At 38.0% G+C, this 22649-nt stretch overlaps 1 protein-coding gene across 6 annotated transcripts in view; it reads right to left on the reverse strand.

Moving 5' to 3' along the window:
* Positions 1-211: 211 nt before the first annotated feature.
* The window catches only part of GPBP1 (GC-rich promoter binding protein 1), a 39982-nt gene continuing 17544 nt past the window's right edge, over positions 212-22649 (reverse strand). For 2 of the 6 annotated variants that reach the window (XM_054003147.1, XM_054003144.1), the window contains 11 exons: positions 21009-21167; positions 18937-19055; positions 14778-14901; positions 14087-14310; positions 13371-13437; positions 11143-11327; positions 10076-10216; positions 9454-9618; positions 5638-5819; positions 2222-2324; positions 212-1123 (listed from right to left, as the gene is read on the reverse strand). In XM_054003147.1, the coding sequence (XP_053859122.1) occupies positions 965-1123; positions 2222-2324; positions 5638-5819; positions 9454-9618; positions 10076-10216; positions 11143-11327; positions 13371-13437; positions 14087-14310; positions 14778-14901; positions 18937-18999 (1413 nt within the window). In that variant the 5' untranslated portion in view covers positions 19000-19055; positions 21009-21167 and the 3' untranslated portion in view covers positions 212-964. Of the gene's footprint in view, positions 1124-2221; positions 2325-5637; positions 5820-9453; positions 9619-10075; positions 10217-11142; positions 11328-13370; positions 13438-14086; positions 14311-14777; positions 14927-18936; positions 19056-21008; positions 21168-21684; positions 21800-22649 lie in introns of those variants that run through there. The other 4 variants (XM_054003146.1, XM_054003145.1, XM_054003148.1 and 1 more) reach the window with 3 other exon arrangements.

The following is a 22649-nucleotide window of genomic DNA, read 5'->3' on the forward strand; positions in this document are numbered from 1 at the left end:
ATGTGAGATCATGATGATAAAGTCTGACACAGAGTAAGCAAAAGAGGTGGTTATTGTACACATATACTTCTGCTGCTATAAAAGCAAGATCTGGTGACGAAGTATTTTTACCTTGCACTGAAATGCACAGCTGCATTTCTGCCAGAGTACATGTAATATAAATGCAAACAAACTTAGCTGTTTTAAAAACAATACCCATGATGCTATGCACTTAGACAATACTCTGTAAATCAGTTTATTTCCCATGTAGTGGACATATCCAGTCAGTGTAATGATTTTTCCACATGTTGAATAGTAAAATCAAACTGCTTATTTTCCCACAAGTCACTGTGAGAGTAAGGGTCTTGCTATATCCCTTAAAGCTTTCAATTTTAAAGTTAATTCTAGAAATTTGGAGCTGTAACATCAGGGTCTTTTGCCATTAATAACAACAACAACACTACAAATGGCTAAAGAGCAGTTATATGTAGAACAGTTCAACACCTCAGTTAAGGAAAAGAGTTTTAGTGCACTTTGCTCATTTTAGCCAACATGCTACATTGCCCTTTCTGCACACAAAGTGGACTCATTGATTTCCACTATAAGAAAAAAATTACTTGGCAAGCAAAACACTGTGTCAGGCTGCCCTTTTGTTCTTTATACATTTTAAGACAGAAGCTTTGCAAGACATTACACAATTCCTTGCTTTTATTATTAAGAAAGAAAGTCTGACTTGTAACATTGTCACATTGCTAGTCAGAAATGCTTCAGTGATGCCCAGTGATGAACGCTGGGTCAACACAAGGCCTCATTCTATAACATTCGTTTACAGAGAAATTATAGTGATTTTCAACACACCCAACAAAACATTCCTTGCTTCCTGTAGTGGGCATGTTACTACATGAATTACAATTTTCATTTTTGAACAAAACATCCCCATTTCTTCATGAGAACAAATGGACTTCTATAGGTGTTACAAAAGTCTTCACACCTCATCATCATCTGATGTATCACTGCTGCTTGTCTCAGAATCCTCATTCTCCAGAGCTGGTTTGAAAGTGCTGTTTTTCCAGGGGCTAAATTTAAAATTACAGATGAGGCCATTTTTCAAAATGCCGTTTTTCCGAAGGCCATTTTTTTGTAACTGAAATGTGAAAACATGACACATTTAGAGAAAGAAAATGCCAAACACAACAATCGGCTGCAATTCAACACTCTTTGCATCTTCACCTCTGGGCTATGCTGGATCCACAGCTTTTCATAAGTACACAGAAAGGGTAACTCCCCTGCGAGCCTTCAATTCTGGCCAGCCACCTGTATCCCAGTATCTCCAGTTGTGCTGAACTCCTGCAGTCAGTGACAGTTCACCCTGTTCTCACCCATGTCCCCATACATCTTGCCCCAGAGATCCTTTCTCCCAAATGGTCTCTCCCTGCAATCCAGTCCCCTTTCCCATAGTGCTGCAAACATCTCTGCTAAGACAGGCAAGGGGCAATAGGGAAGGGGCCCAGAAGAGATGTTGCAGAGAGGAATGGGTATCTCAGCAATTGGAAAGTCAAAGACACTGAAGAAAGGAAACAGTTGATTCTGCAAAAAAGAAAGGAATTATTGCATTTTCAGTATCATGCAGAAGGTGTGCACTAAGACAAGCACTTGAAAGTTTAATATTCCAATATCAAATTATTAGTATTTCCAACAATATTGGAATTACCAAATGTTCAGATTTAGCACCACACACTATTCTCCTTTCTGACTCCTTCTCACTGACCCCACCAGGTATACTCAACACTCCTAATTAAAAAAAAAAAAAAAAAAAAAAAAGGAAAAATCAAGTCTACATTACCTTTTCATACTTTGTTAGTAGTAAACTAAATGTCTCTCAATTCCCAAAATAGAAAATGCAGCTCTCAGAGTAGCACGGAAACTGCACAAAAACTTTGAAAGACTCTCTTTCCTTAGGCTAAGCTGAGGAGCTTGAAAGCCTGTGCACTTCTACCACCAACAATATCTAAACTACCCAGAAGTAGCCCTACCTTTCCCTTGATACTTTGTGAATTGGCCTGAGCTACAGTCAGCATTAGGTACCCTATTTTTTTGAAGCAACTATACTTCCAACACAGTACTGAAATGGCAGTGGAACAGCAACATCCCTAATGATCAAGATTACTGCAGATCCTCCTCAAAGGTAGGCATCTAGGGTAACCAGCTACAGGTTTATAATGGAAAATTAACTTAGTCTTACCTGTTCACTAATGACTTGGAACTCCCTCATCTCATCCTCAGTTAGTGGAGCATATGTTTCATCATTTTCACTGTCTTCCTGCCAGCCCATCTCCTTTAACAACCTTTAAATTAAGGACAACATTAGGAATTTGCTACACACACTCAAACATTTCAAGCTCTGCCTACATACATGTCTAAAGACTGTAACAAATGCACTGATTAATCCGACAGTATTTTTTTTTAAATAAACTCTTATGGAAGTGTGAGTTCAAAGTCTTGCTAAAGGTATGTAAAGCACAGAAGATGAGTTCTCAGGTCCCTCAAAGATGACCCTATTTTATCACCATATGTGGTAAAAACTATACCTTCATTCTAAGGCAAGAGACCCGTGTCAGAAGAGTAAGATGCATTTTCTTAACATAACTTAAAACTGTTAGTGAAGTAGCAATGTATTCACTCCTCTGAGAACAGTATGAAAAGAAAGACACACTGAGGGACTCCGCAGGTTTTCCTGAATAACAAAGCAGAGCAAAGCATGAGGAATATTGGTGGTGTCCCTCGATAGAAACCAATTCAGGATGCAATGGCCTCATGTGATTTCTTTTTTATACCACATGCTGATGTCAAGAGCCATGTCAGGCTTCTTCACAACTGAGTCTCAGCCAACAGCACATGCTGGTATTTCAGCTCAAACAGCTAGGAGTGGATTTTGGGATAAGGGGAAGAAATGAGGAGAAGAAAGACTCCTCTCACAACTAAGCTTGAAATATACAAAGATGCAATAATCAGTATGTTTTGGCTAGTTCCTAAAGAAGGATGGCAGTATCTGAGCAGGAAGAAAATGGTTTCACATTTGAAGATGGTGTGAAAACAGGGGTTATCTGAGGGTGAAGACACCATGACATTTAATATGAAGTTATTAAGTTTGCTTGCTGCAAAGTTTTTGCCAAAAGGATTAGCATTTTCTTCAGATAAACCAGGTATCTTTTGACCTTAAACATTAAAGCAGACTAAAGCTATTTCACAAAAAACAAAGAGGTTTCTAAAATGTATGCCAAAGCTGACACTTAAGAGCTAAAAAACAGTGAATATATTAGAACAGTAAGACAAACTCACAGCTGACACCATATACTAGGCACTTCATTTAGGCAGATATCAGCAAAAAATGTCCTTCAACACAACCCTCCCCACAAAGAACTCTATATCCCAATACAGTGGATGTGCACTGGGCAAATTTGTAGGTAACCAAAGCCACCAATTACCATTTCTAGAACCGTAACAAAAGCCTGGAATTGCAGAAGGAGAAAAGCACTACTGTGCTAAAAAAAAAGTCAGTAGGACAGTAACAGAAATGGAAATTGTATCCCCTGTTGCATTTGGACCAAATCGGAAAGCATAACAGGCAGGAACAATCAAATCATCAGGATGCAGTAAAAATATATGCAAGTCATCCAAAACTCTAAGAGAATACATTGTACAGAAAAACACAATGTTAAATGCAGTTCAATGACAGTTAGTTAAATTTTACTGCAAGCAAGCTCAGACATTAGCACTGCATTCAGTGAAGGAAGTAGTTACAGAGCTTCTGTTAATATAAGTAAATTCAGGGTAATAACTAACTAACTTTAAAGCAACATTCTGTGATGTTAGCAGCACCACTGTCCCTTTAAACTGACACCATTCTAGAATGGTTAAAAAATTTACTTTGAATTAGCAAACTTGATACCAACAGGCTTGCTGCAGGTTGGAAACTTCCCCAGCAAGGAGGAAGCCCTTTTGTACCAAATGTGCCAATACTGTTACTAGGTATGCAAAAGTAACCTGAGAGCTAAGGTGGTGACGCATAGTGCAATTTACCACAAAAAGGCTAACCATAACACCTGTCCACATGCATGCTGAACTCACAGCCAAAGCACTGCGGCAGTAAGGACACACAGCCTCTCTGGGATACCACAAAAGAAAGACATTTGCCCAGAAATCCTAACAAGGCTATTTAAAGTAATTTGAATTGAAAAACTAGGAGTTAGATTTGATTCCCATCTTCCAGTCAAAAAATCATGAGCCTCTAGTGGCCACAGATTTCACAGACCCAGAATATCCTGAGTTGGAAGGGATCCACAAGGAACATGGCATCCAATTCCTGGTCCTGGACAGAACAACCCCAAGAATCATATCCTATGACTGAGAATACTCCCCAAACTCATCAACTCTGCTTCCCCAAGCTTCTTCAACTCTGTCAGGCTTGGTGTTGTGATCACTTCCCTCGGAATCCTGTTCCAGTGCACAACTATCCTCTGGATGAAGAACATTCTCTCTTTCTGAAAATCGCAGATTTTCTCCCTACAATGGCAAGCACCTTTTTCCATTTTTGGTATTCCAAATTAATATCTGGCAAGTTGAAGTCCCCCATTAGGACAGCGGCAGTTGATTTAGAGGTGTTCCTTAAAGGACAATCATCTGCTCCTTGTTTGCTCCTTAATCCTTATCCAGAGGCCCTTACCCATGTCATCACCATCTGCAAGGTCCATATATTCCAGCCCATCCACTAGATACAACACCACTTCCCCATCTCTCCTGCTGTCTGCGCCTCCTGAGGAGCCTGCCACCATCCACAACACTCCAGTGACAGAACTCATCCCACCTGGTGTCACTTACAGCAGTGATGTTGCCAATGGTGGAAAAAAAAGAACAGAGCAGGGTGCTTTGTACTCTTCATACTCAGGAGGAGTAAGAGGAAATGAAAGTTTCTTCTATAGGCACTACAAAATGAAGAGTGTCTAGTCCAATGTATAGACTCTATCACAAATAAAAAAAATCTGTCTAAACCATAGGAATCTGACAGAAGTCTGGGTTGTAATTATCCAGCAGCATCATTCTCATATCTACCAAATGCTACTGCAGTTGGATTACTGCGATAATAGAATTGTTTCAATCATTTTCATGAAATTACTATCTCACCTTCCAGTAGACTGTCTTGTAATATCTAATCACAAGACACTAATAGTGTCAAAAAGTCAGCTACAAAGAATAATTAACTACTTTAATAATGACAAAAAGCTCACTGAAGTTTTATATAAGATGCAGCATTTAAAATATTTTTAATACAAACAGCAATTACACGCCTTGTTCCTCCCAGACACCTAGACCAAAATCAGACCTAGAGGGATGATGTCACTATGTAGTTTGCTATGTTCTTTATTAAGAAAGAAAAAAAAATTTCTTTACTAAAAATTAGATGTAAGTCAGTACACAGGTTTAAGAAACAAAGTATGTCTCATGTTAAATTAGTACATATCTAAAAGATAAATTTTACATTACTCAAGAAATATTTTACATGTTCTCAGTTTTCAGATTCTGACTTCTGAACTAGTAAGAATTTATGAAAATGCTCAGTTACCATGAAGGAATACTCTTTATGTTGTATACAGTACATACCTATGCTCTGCCTCAAGTGAGCTTGAAAGAACATTTGCCTGAGGCAAAGCTGAAGACTGAATAATCTGCTGAGGTGTAATTGAAGCATTGCCATTCTCCTGCGGAATCTCATTTTCGAAGTTTCGGTTTATATCTCTCTCACAATGACTGTTGCTGTTATGCAAGCTGAAGGACTCATCATCCTAAATACAAAATTAATTTTACGTTACAAAATGTAAAAGTGAATTCCATCCACAAGTAAATAACCAGAAGTGCTGCAATTCATTAGTTCTGTTTAGTTTAAATTAAGTTTAAATGGAGAGACTCTGTACTTCACGGGTAATTCTGTTCACCCTTCTGGCATTTGCAATACTTGCATGCTACAGAATTCCTAGGATACGCTACTGATTAAGTAATGCAGAAAGCAACTCACATGCTTTTCCCGTTTTTTTTTCTGCAAGGTTTCAGACATATCTTAAAATTCAAATGTAATTCAGCTGTTCTTCATACTTACAGAAATAACAGGCTGTTGAATTTTTATTGTTCCTAATTAAATATCAGAGCTGTATGTGGCAGAAGAAGCCTGAAAGTGTATGAGCTCTCAAGTTTACTTAGTCTAAGGGACAGCTCATAACACCCATCTCAAACGCAAATTCTCTGCCATGAATTCAGAAAGACTGCATACTGCTCTTAAAATTCAGACAAGCTCACTTACACACACGCACTCAACCCCAGCTTCTCAGGCTGTTGAGAACAGCAACTGTAAATTACTAGACATTGAATAGTAATCAGGAAGAAAATTTATTTACAAAGCCAACTGTTCAGGTTTACTTAAAGATTAAAAGGTCTTTAGTCTATAAACATGAGGTATTTCTACTCTACTCATTCAGCAACCTGTAATTCATTTTTATGAATGAGCCAAATAGCCTCGGAATTCTTACCAACTGTAAAAACAAAGAAGAGTACAATCATTATCTAGTTAACACCTTTTCAACAACAAAATCCCTTTATATTATATATTATAGCAGGAGGATTCATGCCATTTTCTGCACCTGTAAGAAATCATACTTCAGAGGACAGGATCAAGACCACCATCATTTCCCTCCCACTCATATACTGTCTGCTTTCAGATATTAGAACAGACAATAAGATATTTTTAAGAACACATATCCCAGTAAACATACATTCAGCTGTTGCATTATATGCCTGAAGAAGATGTCACATAATACCAAGAAAAGTTTATAAATTTACTAAGCAGTTCTAATATATAGGACAAAACAGCTTCTTGCAAGTGTGATTCAGCTGCTGAGTACAATTTGCCACATTATTTTGTAATTCTGAATCTCTAGATGGTTCCTAATATCTTTCTAATCTTAAATCAAAATATTTGTGTATTTTCTGAACACATGAACAAAGCTATCTCCAATAACCATCTCAGGGCACTCAGTCACAGAATAGCTAATGAAAGATGCAGGCTTTTCTTAGCTCACACATACAGCTAAGTTATACAGTCCCATTACAGCAAATTGCATTTTGCCTGAAATAGGATCAGGGTCAGAAAAGTCAATCTCACTTTTATGAGCAATGTACACTGGCACTGTTTCCTTTTTAATATCTCAGAAGCCTAATATCACTTCCTCAAAATCAGTTGTTTATCTGGCTGATTTCTAATTTATGGGTTTTTTTGTTTAAATAAGACATTTTAAACCATTCATTTACAGTAAACAGGTTTGTAATCACCTCATTCTGAATAATAAAATACTTTTCTTCACTTGGACAATGAGAACTTGTTGGTGGCTGGTAGCATTTGACACAAATATTCTCTAGTATCAAACACTGCATAAATGAATTCAAACTGAAAGAAACCTCATGCATATTATACATAGCCAGTTCTCAATTAGTAAAAAACAGTGGTTTATGCATATATTGAGCTATTGCTCCTATGATTAGACCAAGAATAAAGAACTTCTGGATACCTAAACACTAATTATAAAGGAAATGGTCTGAGAAGCAGAACCAACTTTTTTGTTTTGTAGGATAACTAACAGCCAAGGTATGAAACGCTGCCCTCCACAAGTCTGTTGGGACCAGGTGAGATTCACATAAGTGTAGAGAGGGAGCTAGCAGCTCACTGAGCCACTTTCCATCATTTACCAGCAGCCCTGGATTACCAGAGAGGTCCAGTGCAACTGGACTTTGCAAATGTGACGCTCATTTGCAAAAAGTATTGGAAGGAGATTCCAGAGAACTACAGGCATGTCAGACTTGCCATGGTACCAAGGAAGGTCATGGGGTAGATCACTGTGAGTGCCATCACACAGCATATGCAGGATAACTAGAGGATTGGGCCCAGCCAGTACATGCCTGGGAAAGACAGGTCCTCCTTGGCCAACCTGATCTCCTTCTATGACCAGGTGACCTGCTTAGTGGATGGAGAAAATCTTGTGGATGTGTTCTGCTTAAACTTCAATAAAGCCTCTATTTGACACAGTTTCCCAGAGAATTCTGCAGAACCTGGCAGCCCATGGCTTGGACAGCTGCACTCTTCACTGGGTTAAAAACTGCCTAGATGGCTGAGCCCAGAGGGTGGTGGTGAGTGGAGCTATCTATATTCAGCTGGTGGTTGGTGATGGGTGGGGTTCCCAAGGGCTCAGTACTGATCATTTTATCAATGATTTGACAAGTACACCTCAGTCAGTTTACAGGTGACACCAAAACAGGTGGGAATTCTAATCTGCTGGGGGGCAGGAAGTCTCTGCAGAGGGATCTGGACAGGCTGCATCAACAGGCCAAAGCCATTGGGTTGAGGTTCAACAAGGCCAAGTGCCAGGTCCTTGCCCTTGGGTCACAATAACCCCAGCCAGCACCACAGGCTGGGACAGAGTGGCTGGAAAGGCCCTGGGGCTGCTGGTGACAGCAGCTGAACATGAGCCAGGGTGTGCCCAGGTGGCCAAGAAGGCCAATGGCAGCCTGGCCTGGATCAGCAATGGTGTGGCCAGCAGGACCAGGGCAGGGATTGTCCCCCTGTGCTGGGCACTGGTGAGGCCACACCTCCAGTGCTGTGTCCAGCTCTGGGTCCCTCACTCCAAGAAAGACACCGAGGAGCTGGAGTGAGTCCAGAGAAGGGCAATGGAGCTGGGGAAGGGTCTGGAGCACAAGTCCTGTGAGGAGCAGCTGAGGGAGCTGGGGGTGTTTAGCCTGGAGAAAAGGAGGCTCAGGGGAGACTTTATCACTCTCTACAACTGCCTGAAAGGAGGCCGTGGCCAGGTGGAAGTTGGCCAACACTGCAACAGGACACAAGAAATGGCCTCAAGTTGTGTCAGGGGACATTCAGGTTAGACACTAGGAAGACTTTCTTCACAGGAAGGGTTGCCAAGCACTGGAATGGGCTGTCCAGGGAAGTGCTAGAGTCACCATCCCTGGAAGTATTTAAAAGACATTTAGATGTGACACTTGAATACATGGTTTACTTACAGACTTGACAGTACTGTTAATGGTTGGATTCGATCTCAAAGGTCTTTTCCAAAATAAATTCATGTATGATTAGGTTAGTTTACAAAGCCTAATTTATCCTTTTAATTGTTGCTAAAGACACACAAGTACTTAAGTCATGAATATGCACTAACAGATACTGCAGAAAGACAAAAAGAAACTACAAAGTAGCACTGGAGGAAGAGTAGTACTTGGAACAATGTTTTTAACTTCATTAAAAGGTAATTCCTTTCCTTCATCTAGAGATTCAAGTCTGCTACTTAACAGCTGTTAACAGCAAAATAAAAAGTAGTTTATAGTTTGTCTGAAATCTACTGGATCTACAGTAAGTGTGAACAAAATTACCTTCTCTTGCCCATCATGATTCTCATCTTCATGTTCCTCTTTCACTCCATCTCTTTTCAATGCTTTCAAAAATTCACTCTTCTTATCAGTCCGCATTCTTGTCAATTTTGTTAAACGAGGTTGACCAGATTTATCAACACAGGATGAAGAATTTGACCGATTACACTAGTGCAAGAAGTCAGAAAAAGAAAGAATGTTAGAAGTGCATTCATTTAGAAAATTTTTAATTAAACACAGGTATCTGTTCTTTCAGGTTTCAGATATATTCATAGTCAAAAGCAGAGGGAAGATCTGTATTTTGGTATATACAGTCTGTTGATGTAAACCCAGAGATGCAGGTTTATTGAGCACTGCCTAACAGTTTGTCTTCTGAAACACGTAATACCTTTAGCAGTTCTGAAGTCTAAACGTATTAGGCTGTATTTCCTAATGTGGGTTTTTATTCCAAATCAAACCTACAAAGGAAACTGCGGTATTTTAAGGCCGGTGATGTGCATTCCATCTTTCCCGCACGTTAAGCTCAAAAAAAAAAAATTTAATGCAATTCTGTATAAACTTTACTGCCCATCCTCACTTTAACAAAGTAAATGTTTTATAGATTTAACTATAGCTACTACTTTACCTCTTTCACTGAATTTTGTGTTACAGAAAATGCCTTGACAGTTGATTTGAAAGGGCAGAAACTGCCAACACCATACGCAGATTCATGAGGAAATGCATTCCCAAGTTTATTTTCTTTTGCTTGGCTTTTCCACTGTGTGGGCTAGACAGAAGAATAAACAGAAATGTAAAGAGTCATTAACTACAAACAGATTCTTTTCAAGAATCTTCAGAAAAATGATTAAGCAAAAGCAAATCATAACTGCAACCTTAATGTAGTGCAAACATCTGTTTTCTTGTGGAAAAGAGGCTGTTTATGAGCAATTCATCTGCTCTGTTTATATAAAAACTAAAATTTCAAAACAATTAAGATCCTCATATTTGAGGTATTGAAAATTAAATATGGAACTTCAACAGCTGAAAGCATTATTTTAGATTCAAAATGTTACAGAGTTAAGAACTAATCTCATATGCTCTCAAGAGCACAGAAAAATTCCTGAAACAAAAAAATAGAGATGAAGCCAGTGAGAATAGCTCAGTTGGTTAGAGTCTGGTGATAATAATGCAAAGGTCATGGGTTTGAAGTCCATATGGACCATTCACTTAAGAGCTGGACTTGATGAGTCTTGTAGGTCCCCTCCTACTCAGAATAGTCTGTGATTATGCATTTGGAAAGACACCAGAATGACACTACTAGGTTATAATGTCATCTCTGTCTATAACTGGGATTAACTCTGAAGGTATTATTATGCTGACTATACCTCTTCACAACATACCTAATTTTGTTCTGTTGAAATCATATATACAAAAGGGACTGCTATTCCATAAGTTAAAATCACCATTTTTATCTCAGTTGTACAGCTGCTGCACTTCTCAAAAGTGGGAGATGAGAAGCAAAGACAGACTAAATAATAATTTAAAAAGAAAAATGTGAAAAAGTTGTTTCTATTAATTTTTGGGGTGTGTTGCATTCTGCAAGTGTTGCATGATAATCTAGGAACAGTATTCTCAGGGATGAAATAAACACATTCAGAATTACAGCATGATTTTTCTAGGCATGTTTTTTGTACACTGGTATCCAATACTCACCTTTGCAGGTGGAGTGAAAGGTTTGGGGACTAATCCTTTATAAACACTTGTGCCAGTTCCATTCCTTACTGGCTGTGAGCGAAGATTTCCCACTACTGGGAATCCAGATATCCGCAGTTCTTTTGTACGGCCTTTTTTAATGACCAGCATTCTCTGAGATCTAGATTTAGGATTTAAAGGGTACTCTGGAAGAAAAAAAGTGTGTATGTATATAGATATGTGTGTGTGTGCCTGTGTACACAACCTCACTAGTTTTTAGTTCTTAAGGTACTGGACAGCCATACGATCCAGAGCAAACAGGCATAATTCAGGAACTTAAATCAGTATTAGTTCCACAAATAACATACTGTGCAAACCTGGAAAAACACAGGTTCTGTTCCATTTTCTACAATCATAATTTTAGAAATATTTCACTTGGTGATGCAGGAATTGCACTTTTTTAAAGAAAATATACCCTTCAAAGAAGCGTGCTACACACTTCTAAAGACTGCTGCATAGCAATACTAAAATCAAAACACTGTTAGTTGTTGATAGTTACACAAACTTCAAAAGAGTTTATGGCTTTCATATTCCCCTTAAGGTTTCCTAAAGAATAATTAGTTATATATTTATTAATAGCTCAGTTTAGAGCTCTGCACTGAGGTTCTATGAACACGAGACATGAAATGCACTACACATTAGGCCATGGCAATGACCAGTTTCTCTAGCTCCATGCTTCAGATGGTCATAACAGGACAAAATTTCCGCGTTCATGGGAGAACAAATTAGGAGACATACAAACTAGACAGCTGCCAAACTAGAGAAACTGTCATTTAGCAGTGTTAAGGAGCATCCCTTAAAAACAGTTCTAAAATTTTCAAGAATAAAAAAAATTTTTTTTGTACATGCATTCCAACATTAAGAGCCTTCTCAAGGATTATCTCCTCTCCCTGCAAGCAATTCTACTTCACATACCCTCTGTTTAAAAAAAAAACCCTCTAGTCACTAAATCCTGTTTAAAAAAAAAAGAAAAAAACAAACCCTATCTTAAAAGAATACATGTCTTTTGCTTTGTTTAGCAGGTAGATGCTACAAAATAGTTATTATTCTCATTAAACCTCAAGCTTCATTCTCATTAAACCTCATTACAAGATTTTTCATAATACATACAGGTTCCCATCACATATACACAAAGTAAAATGGAACCTAATAGATGCCTACATTTTTAACAGATATTAGAAGGGATTGTAACACTCCTCTATCCTAAATATATTTTTCCTTCTAAAGGGAATAATAACCTTAATTTCAGTTTTTCAATTAAAAAACAAGACTCTTTTATTGAAAGGTAGATTATCACATGAAAGCTGCTAACACAAAACCAGAAAGCTGTCCAATTATTTATGATGCTGCAAGGTTTACAGCAATTAGATATTTACATTGAGGTGTTGGCCTATATCTAACATTACTTTGGCATGCAAAAAATACTTATTAAGTATGGGAAAAAGCATCAGCAAAATACCTTTAAAAGCTCAGTATTAGCAGTTGTTTAAGTAGACAAGTGAAAGTGTTCATGTTTAATTATTTTTTTTAAGAGAAATGTTCTTATTTTGAGTACATTTACTTTAAAACCCCTGCCATCTAAAGCTACCACCTTCTTAGGGGTAAACAACTGACTACATAAAACTCATTAGAATTGTAAATTGATAGCCAAACATAATCAGGTGAGGATGAGAAAACAATCCTTACTACAGGTCTGCTCAATGCCCATGCTCAGGATTGGATTTGTCATACAAATAATACACAAACACAACCAACAGCGCAAGACATTTGCTTCCAGAAAGAGACCTTAAATCTCTGCAAGCTAACCTACTCTTCCAGCTCTCCCAGGTTTCTTTTCCAACACATTTTACAAAGCCTTCAGCTAGCAATCAGTATCACTAATTTAGGTGACCAACCTTCATTACACTTCCTCTTGAAAATAAAGGTGAAGGTTTCTTGACATCTTTACAAAAAAAGATGTATACTTGTTCTGGGAAAGAGTATTAATTGTGAAAACATCAACAGACTAGCTGACTGATACTCATATGGAAGTGTTATCCTTTAACAAAAAGAAACCTACATTGTAATAATATTGAAGTCTTCTCAATCTATACCTTTATAATTGTAAAAAGAGATTCGTGTTTCAAATAAAACAACTTCAGTCAGATCTCTGCTACGTTTCTGCATTTAAAAACATCAAAAATACTCACCCCAGACACCTGCAGCTAGAGATTTATTCTGGTTTGGTTCCCTCTCATATTCAGGGTTTAAAGATGGCTGAAAGAAAGTTTTGTCATTATTAAAAAAGTAACCCTTGAATTGTGGGATGAATGAACTAAAGAATCACAGTAACACCAGCAGAATGACCTCTGCTGACAGACTAACACCTCCCCCATGAACCAAAAAGGACAATGCTCACTTGTTTCTCTTCTCCAACAAACTATCTCAGGCAGCAGCCAACGTCATTACATGACAGCAGCAGAGAAAGCAAAAAACCAGCAATGTATGTTTCTTCAAAGAGTAAGATCACCCTTCAACTTACATCCTAATTGTAGGTTAAAGCATGAGAGCTCAGAAGGCTACAGGCATGAAAATTACTTTTTTACTGTTTCAGATTCCAATAAGGTAACTGTATAGAATTTAATATGTACGCATAGCACAGCAGATGGGAATCCAACTGTTGTTTCACTTAAATACAAAAGTAACAATAATAAACATATACTGAAAAATCTGGATATAAAATGAGAAACAAGCTATTGGACAAACTACTAACACTCCCTTACCTACAGAAAATGCTTTACATGATGATCATGATTTCACTTCATGAAAACTCATGAAGTGAAAACTCATGAAGTGACTTGTAATGGACAAAATGGTACTTGCAGACAAAATGAAACCTTTTTAATTATAATTACAATTTACTTACAAAATCCTCAGCCTCAAACTGGTTGGGTACTTCTTTGTCTTCCTTTTTTCGAGTTTCATTATCAAGTACACTGCTTTCATGCAGTCCCCCGCCTTTTCCACAATGGAAGGTGCTGCTGTGGGTACAGGAACCTCCACCATGGTATACTCCACGTTGGTTTATATTTTCTGGACCACTTCTGCCTTGTGAATGCCAACTATTCTTCTCTTTTCGCCCAAAATGCCCTTGGATTTTTAAATTTTAAAGAAATGTAATTACAAACCATTAAAAATAATATTTTACGCTGTAGAACTGTTAAAAAAGTTTAACCACAAGCTGTATACACTGTGATACAGTAGCATAGGAAACAAGTTTTCATTCACATAAGCAGCAGGGAAGGCTCTCACAAAATAGTGCCAAAGAGAAAAAATAGCCAGCCAGTGCTACAAGTCAATCTCTTTTTCTGACTGCTCATTTATATGCTGCTGGCTAGAGTACTAATTCAACACTTATTCTACTCAAGAGAGAAATAAACCTGGAATCTCATTATTTTAACCAATCCTTAGTACTCCCAGATCTGTCTTTCCATTACCACTCTTTTACTGCAGAAGAAGAATTTAGCACAGATGAGCTATCATCATCAGACTTCCTTTCTAGCTCGTGCCTACAAAGAAATGACACTAACATATTCACAGTGTTCCATGAATTATACCTCCGTTTGGCCTTCCAGTGTTAGGATCAAACCCTTCCGAAGAATTGTGTCTTCTGCGATTTGCTTCATAACGATTCTCTGTCCACGAAAAATTTTCAGAATGTTTCTCAAAATTCAGTGATGACTGCAAAGAAGCATAAGTGGTAGACCTGAGATCTGATCAATAACAACTTAATCACCAGAACTGTAACATGCACATTGTTCACGGTATATATAATTCATTCCTACAAGAACTTTGAATGACAGACAATTCAGCAGTCCTCACATGCAGGGCTGTGTCACCATCTCTCAGGCTAACTAAGTGGAAGCTGCATCTTCTGCTCCAGGACACTGAAACAGCCTTTAAGTCACATGCCTGTGACACAAGGTAGGAAGTGCCTACTTTGTTTTGGTAGCAAAACAGAGCACAAGTGATATGTGTTGCAGCAGAAGAAAAATTTTTTAAAATATAAGAAAGGACAGAAGATCACAATTTGGAAGGCTGAGAAGAAGTCTGGGATCTTAATCTAGATTTTCAGAGACTAAATACAGGTATTGCATAGAAAGCAAGGAATACCTTCCACCCAAGGCAGCATTTATATATACCTAAATAAAGCCTAATTCATTAATTTTACCATTACAACTTAAAAAGGCAAATATAAGTAGTTGTGAAACACTAATAAAATCTAGAAACAGAAGTGTCCAGATTCACAAAGATACTTCAAATTTTCAGCTTATAAGGACACATTAGAGAAATTTTAAAGAAATAAATCTTTAATACATCAGTAAGAAGCAGTAAACTAAAATCTTATCTTGAGAATAGCACCAAGAAATCAAATCACATCCTGACTAGAATTCATACCTAAAGGGATTAAACCAAATAACATCTTTCCTTACACAACCCATGTCTTCCTTAAAACTTCTCTCTGGGTGTACCTTTAAAATTACTTCCTTCTTCCCACCTAAACCACAGAGAAAATCACACACACACAAAAAGATACCCAAAGCTCTATGGAAAATGCCCCTGTAGAGCTCAAGGTGCTGTTCAATATTCACTGCTTAAAACTCAAACTCAAATAAGTATATATTTAAAAATCAAGGCAGGTATTTCTAGATTGTCAATTTTTAGAAGTCCAATATACAGGGACTATGCTCCCAGTCTGAGACCTGGAACATGAATTACTTGACAAACTCTCCTTGGAGAGAGCAAAACCAGAAAACTGCAAAAATTTTTAAAATAAAACTACTTCAAAAATTACCAATGAATCTAAATATTTAAGTGAAAGAAAATCCTTCAATAGATTTTGACTAAGCTGCCAAAAATTTCAGGAAGCGCTAGATCTGCCAATCTCAGGTGAAATTTTAGAAGATACTTTACATGTTCGTTTATGTACAACAACCTCTTAATATTGCTTTTGGAATTTAACTTTCTTTTTTTTGTAGTAACTTCAAAACAATCAACATTTTCACAAAGTATAACTGACAGCATTTTATATATTGTGTTTGAGTTGTACATGCTATAACGAATCTGATACTTATAAACAGTGTGCAAAGATCATGCAGTTTGCATTTTCCCCACTTGATGGAGATACCCATCTATGAAGTCTCTCGAGGCAAAGATGAGAGTAAGCTTCTTAATTGAAAGGAAATTTATTGGCAACTTCTGTAAATTGAGAAAATATCTGACTCGCTTCAGTCAATCAAGAAAAAGGGAAGAAATAACATAGATTTTAAGAAATACAGGAAGTCTAACTGCTTAACAAGAAGTAAAAGTGAACTTGTAAAATTGATTTTATCCATCTGCAATGTTCCCATACCCTTTTCACAGCAATACTTTCTTAAAAGTTTTGCCCATGTCCCAAAATGGTTTCACTATTCACAACACCTTCCCATTCCACCTGCCCATCTGCAATACAGCACTGACACAAACACATTAGCTCCAGACCTGAACAAAACCCACTGAGTAACCAAAACACACCTATTTAGGTGGATTTTGCTGTGTAGTTGACAGAGAGATGAGAAAAGCTTGCTGTTAAAACAGAAATCAGCAGCAATAGATGAGATGGATTTCAATCAAGTTATAATTTGTATGTCACATTACAAAGCTCATTCACAATCACAGTTTCCTGGTAGCAGGTTTCTATAATTCCAGCCTTGAGCTATGCAAGGAAAAACATCTCAGCTACCAAGGGCTCAAGGGGAAAACCAGGGTCCTATCGGTGTAATCCCTGAAAATGATTACACTTCAGGAATATAAAAATTGACCAAGCAGAGCTCAGTTTCTACTTCTCAAATGTTTAAAATGTCTAAATGTTGTTGATACCATAGCTTCACCCCAGCTCCATTCTGCACGAAACATGAGACACCTTGCCTTCCTCACTCCTTCCTCTTCATCTCCATCCCTCTTACCTGCTGCTCTCTTCTGCTTTTTTGATATACAGCAGAAAATAAGTCTACTTTATGAAATAGAGGGGACAGGGAGCCACAAAACTTGCAACCTGTCTTGTGGAGGAATCACAAGTCTTATTCTGTAAACTAAGAACTACAGACAGACTTTTCAAGCACTTAAAATCCAAATGTGCTGTGTATCACAGAATGCTCATCATTAAGGGAGCAGGTAATACAGGGAAATAAGGCGCATTCCAACAATGACACACATATTACAACAGAGTATATATACATACATACATATATACATACAGAGTATATATACATACAACAAGGAGTTTTTGAAAGAGAAGAAAATCTAACTAAACTCCATGAGGCAAAGAATCATGGAAGAGAACAGGAAAAATACACTTGCAACAAAATTTCACACAATTCACAAATGAGGTGACAAATACAACCCATACCTCAGATATATTCTAGTGGTGCTAGAGTACTTCTGGAACTTTGTTTTATCCTGCACATAAAGCTTTGTTTTATCCAGCACATAAAGCATGCAGGTAAAGCTCCTGCAACAGACTCTCTAAATATGTAGTGAAGATTATTTTGCAGTTGTGATACCATATCAAATTAAGCTCCAAATACTTTTCCAATTTAAAACATATTACATTGAAAAAAATCAGATCAAAAGAGCTGAATGCATCAGAAATCATAGAGAATGGGAACAAAGAGACTGATTCTTAATTTGGATTTTCAGACACTATGTGTCCTGGAATATATAGGCTTTATGTTCCCAAAAACAGACTATACTAAACAAACAATCTAGCTAGGTCAGGGTAGAATAGATATAAACAGAGCAATATAAATAAGGACATTCAGTGACCTGACAAAAAAAATGTGCTTATGTTTGTGTAGACATACAGAATCAAAGCATTACGAATACAATTAACACTGCCATCTATCTGTGCATTTAACAACACCACAAGCCTATTACCATAAGTTTCTCAAGGCTAAGCATTTTCCATGGAGATGAAAGACTGCACAAATTTTATATATTAAAGAAAAGCAAAGCAATTCTCATAGCAGCAGATATAAATATTGAATTCAAACTATTATAATGAAGATAGGTCTACACATAGGGGAGCAGATAACAGGAGTTTTAATATCCACTGCTGACTCTGCTTCTGCATTTGCACAAATTAATAAAGAGTAGAAAAAACATTTCTGAGATAGACATACTCAAGACTTCCAGGAATATTTACTAATTCTAACAATTAAGAGATTATTATTTCCCATTTCCAAGTTGTCCCATTACATAAAGTAACTGTCTAAATGAAACAACCAGAGTGAAGGTGCCTAACAATATGAAAGCACCACACTCCACCAGTAGCAATAAGCATTCCACTATCAACTGCAGAGCCATTTCAGAAAGTCTAAAAAAGCATATTTTTAATCACTTGGCTCACTTGAGAATAATACTCCTTTAAAATTTACAGGACACAATTAAAAATCAGAAGCAAGAACATCAAGTACATGCTCTGTCTTGGTACTTCTATCATGGAATACAATAATTAATTTTAAACATCTGAGGAAGGCAATCTTAAACCAACCAGGGCCAAGGCCAGATATGTGCTTTTTTCCATTAACTAAGCTGCTCAAGCAAAAATCTCTACTGGAGTCATCTATCTTCACAGTACTCATGAAGAGATTTGCATTTTTACTCTGATTGAGGTTATGACATTTAGACTTCCCTAATAATGAGAGTGCTTTTTCAAAACAACAGTACAAAACATACCTTTGTTGATGATGGTGGAGTAGGAAAATTAAGCCAGGCTGGAGCAAAGTCATGCTGCGCCATTTAGGTCCAGTCTCTCCAAATCAACGAAAACAGGCTTAGCACATCATGGCAAGTCCCTGTAATAAGAAGAAAAGAAATTAGTCCTTTCAGATGCTTATGTTACAAGGGGATTACACTTCTTGTCTTTTCTTCAGTATTTCCCTTCTATTTTCCCATATTATTTTCCTCACAGATCTGATTTAGAATCTATCATCATCTCATTTATAGCATCAAATCTGTGTTTTATTACTAAAGTGTCACATAAATAAAATATATAATAGGAATTATGAAAACATAAATGTAACATTTCTTTATCTCCTCCTATAAATGGGATGAAGCATCTTGTGTAAGGTCTGATCCAGAACACTACAGCAAAACTAGCCTGAAATACATTCTAATACTGAAATACATTCTAGTGCTATCTATAAGGGACTTGGCAAGCTATTTTGTTAGATTCTTCCTAGAAGCTGACTTTTTAAAATTAATCCCTAACAGTTAGTCTCAGTGGCCTTATGAAAAACCTACATACTTGGGCTTATCGAAAACTCAGTATCTCTAGCTTCAAGGGAAACAGAGTCTACATGTCCAGAGTGTTAAAATCCAGTAAAATTCTCTAGTTTGAAAATGGTCCAAAGAATGTAATGGTTTACAATTAAAACCCACAAATATTTTTTCTACCCTACACTCTTCTCACAGGTAAGAAAATACTTCTCAATGAGCAAGAGAATGCAAGGTAATGTTAACTATATTACCTGAAGTTGAACTGTAGCACAGACAGGAAAGAAATTGATTAAACACTTCCTGAATTACACTAGGGCAACCAAAGTAGCTGCTCTGCAGCTAGTCACTGCAAAATGGTCAATGACTCAAAATTTTTTTAAGTATGATATACAAGCTATTAGCAATCCAGTTAGTGAAAACATAATAAACACCCACACACATTCTATAGGGAGGCCCAAATAAACGTGGATTCCACATCTCTGCACAGCAGAGTGCAAATCTGTTACTGAGCACAGTTATAATTCACTTTAATCTATGGCTGCTGTAATGTATTAGTAAGAAATGTAGAATCTGAACTTGGTAACTCATAATTGTGGTTGTTCTCTGGCCTGAACCAGAATATTGCAGGCTACTGCAGATTTCCATCAACAGGCAAGACTGTTCCAGCTTCTAAATGGAAGTCTAATAGAATTGTTAAGATTTAACTTAAGTGTAAAACTGTATTTAAGTTGAGCTGCTGTTTGTTTTTAGTGACGTGAGCTCATAGCTAAGTTTTTGGGTACATCCAATACCATAGTTAAACTGTAAGGCAGGACATAAAATTGTTTCAGTTAAATAGAGACACGGTTAAAGGTACGCCTCACTCAAATAACTAATTTCAAATTACTCTGCTGAAGTCATTCAACTCACTCCTACACCAACAAAAAATACAGAGAAATTTTCTAAGTATTTCCAGTTATATCAAACTAGTAAAATATAAATGAACAAAATTCTGGAGTCAATGAACCATCACAGAAATGGCTTCTCTTTCTAAAAGGAACTATGTTCATTTTTACTGATATATCCCATTCAGCAACAGTATACAAAAGGGCATATGTTTACAAATAAACCAAGAGATATTAAATTAAGAAACAACAAATCTGAGCAGATTTCAGCAAGAAAAAAGTTTATTCTGCTTCACTTAGACACAGTTCTCATCCTCAAGCAGAAGAATCATGGTATCTTCAGAAAGTATCAAGATATATTTTCAGTACTGAAAGATTGACACAACAACAAAGTCTTCAGACTGAAGCACTTACAGTCTGAAAAACAATGAGTAAGATTAGGTTTACCCCAAGTAAGAACATAAAGATTCCACAAAGTATCATCAGTTATTGGTGCATCAGCTATTAAGTATAGGACAGAAAATCCACTAACAATGTAACTTAATAGATTTATCTTACTGTTGTTAGAAAACTAGTCAAGCTTCCTAACATCATTTATGCAACTGCCACAAGAAGAGTTTGTTATTAACTCACTAACATACTTACCTTTTATCCTTTGCACAAAAGTCTGGGTGATCACTGGAAAAGGTATTTTGCGTAAAGACCTCTTCCCACAGCTCACTGACACTGGCTACTTATTTCTTGATGCAAAAAAATTGCTAGAAGCAGATTCAAGTCTTCCTCACAGTCTCAGCTAAAAAAGCTCTAAAATTTTTTGATAGTGCTGCTCTGTCAGAAAAGTCAGTCTTTTTCTTAGAAAGAAATAAACTTAAATGGTAAAGACATTGACCTGGGCCAAAACTACACAATACTCTGAGCCAAGTCACCAAAAAAAAAATATATATGTAAGTTTCAATAAACCCATAAGAGACAAACTTTTAGGGCTAATTCTTCCAAATAGTTTTAATTAAAAAAATAGGAAGAATAAAAGCACAGACGTATTTCTAGAACATTACCTGACCAAACTCAGAGGTTTGCAGTTAAGCATTAACATGAAACACAACTCCTGTGGATACTGCACACCAAAGTCAAGAAAACATTTTCTTTCACCTAATTGTATGTATGCCTGGTCTAGCAATTAGACATGGGAACAGAGAGTTCTTTCATTATTAAACCTTTCTAACTTTGAATAGGCACAAACATCTCAGCCATAATTAAACTGGGAAACAAAGGGCAGGTTAGGAGAAGGTATTTTTAAACTGCATTAGAGAACATAGCCTACCCAGCTTGAAGTTACTGGTTCCGTATTTTACCAAGTTTCATAAACATTCTTACAGTTGCTAGCTTTCTTATTGTTGCATCCTGGGACTGGGTTTTAGGAGTTCTTATTTGTGTTAGCTAGCCGAGTTCTGTGTACCCCCACGCTTCCCCTGTGTCGTTCCCCCCCCCACCCCCCACGGTTATTGGTCCCATGCTGCCTGCCATTGGATTTTCCCTTCTGCCACTCCTGTAACCACTCCCCTGTCTGGCCCCGGGAACCTCCGTGTCCGCCGCCCCATTCCAACGATCCCACTCAGCCCGAGGCTCGGTGTCCACCCCTGCAGTTTGCTGGCTGGTCACTGTCCTACGTCATCATCATGTCACTCCCACTGATTGGGCAGGCGGCATCTGCTCTCCCTATCACATCCCCTATATCATCCCGCTCCCTCCTGGGTCCCACCGCCATTTCCCCAACATGGAGTTGGAAGCGCGGGTCGCTACGCCCCCACCACAGCTCTCAGCGACAATAAAGCCTTCCTGCTCTCCTCGTGAATGATCTGGACATTCCTTCACTCTTTGCCTCAGATCCCGCAGCGCGGGCGACAGAACCCGGCAGACCCCAACCCGCGTGCCGGTGCCAGTGGCACGCGGGAGAGAAGCGGCGAACCTGGAAGTCTGGGGGGAGGCGGCACCGGAGGGTGTCGGAGCTGCCCCGGACCAGGGAGAAAGAGAGAATGCCGCAGATGGCGTCTAACAGTGGGGCTTGAGCCGGCGGAGTCGCCCTGCACAGACAGAGACTCACTGCGAAACACCGGCAGCTGTGCGGAGAGCCGTCACCGCCAGCGCGCGGCCACGCCACCGATCAATGGCTGCCACGGCCGAGCCGAGCGTGCATAGTCCACACGGAGCACCACCATGCAGGCACAGAGATGCACTGGAACTGTGCTTTGTGTTCGACTGAAAACGGGAGAGAAGACCCCCCGAAGT

This window comes from Vidua macroura, chromosome Z, assembly GCF_024509145.1.
Source record: "Vidua macroura isolate BioBank_ID:100142 chromosome Z, ASM2450914v1, whole genome shotgun sequence".
Taxonomy (NCBI): Eukaryota; Metazoa; Chordata; class Aves; order Passeriformes; family Viduidae; genus Vidua; species Vidua macroura.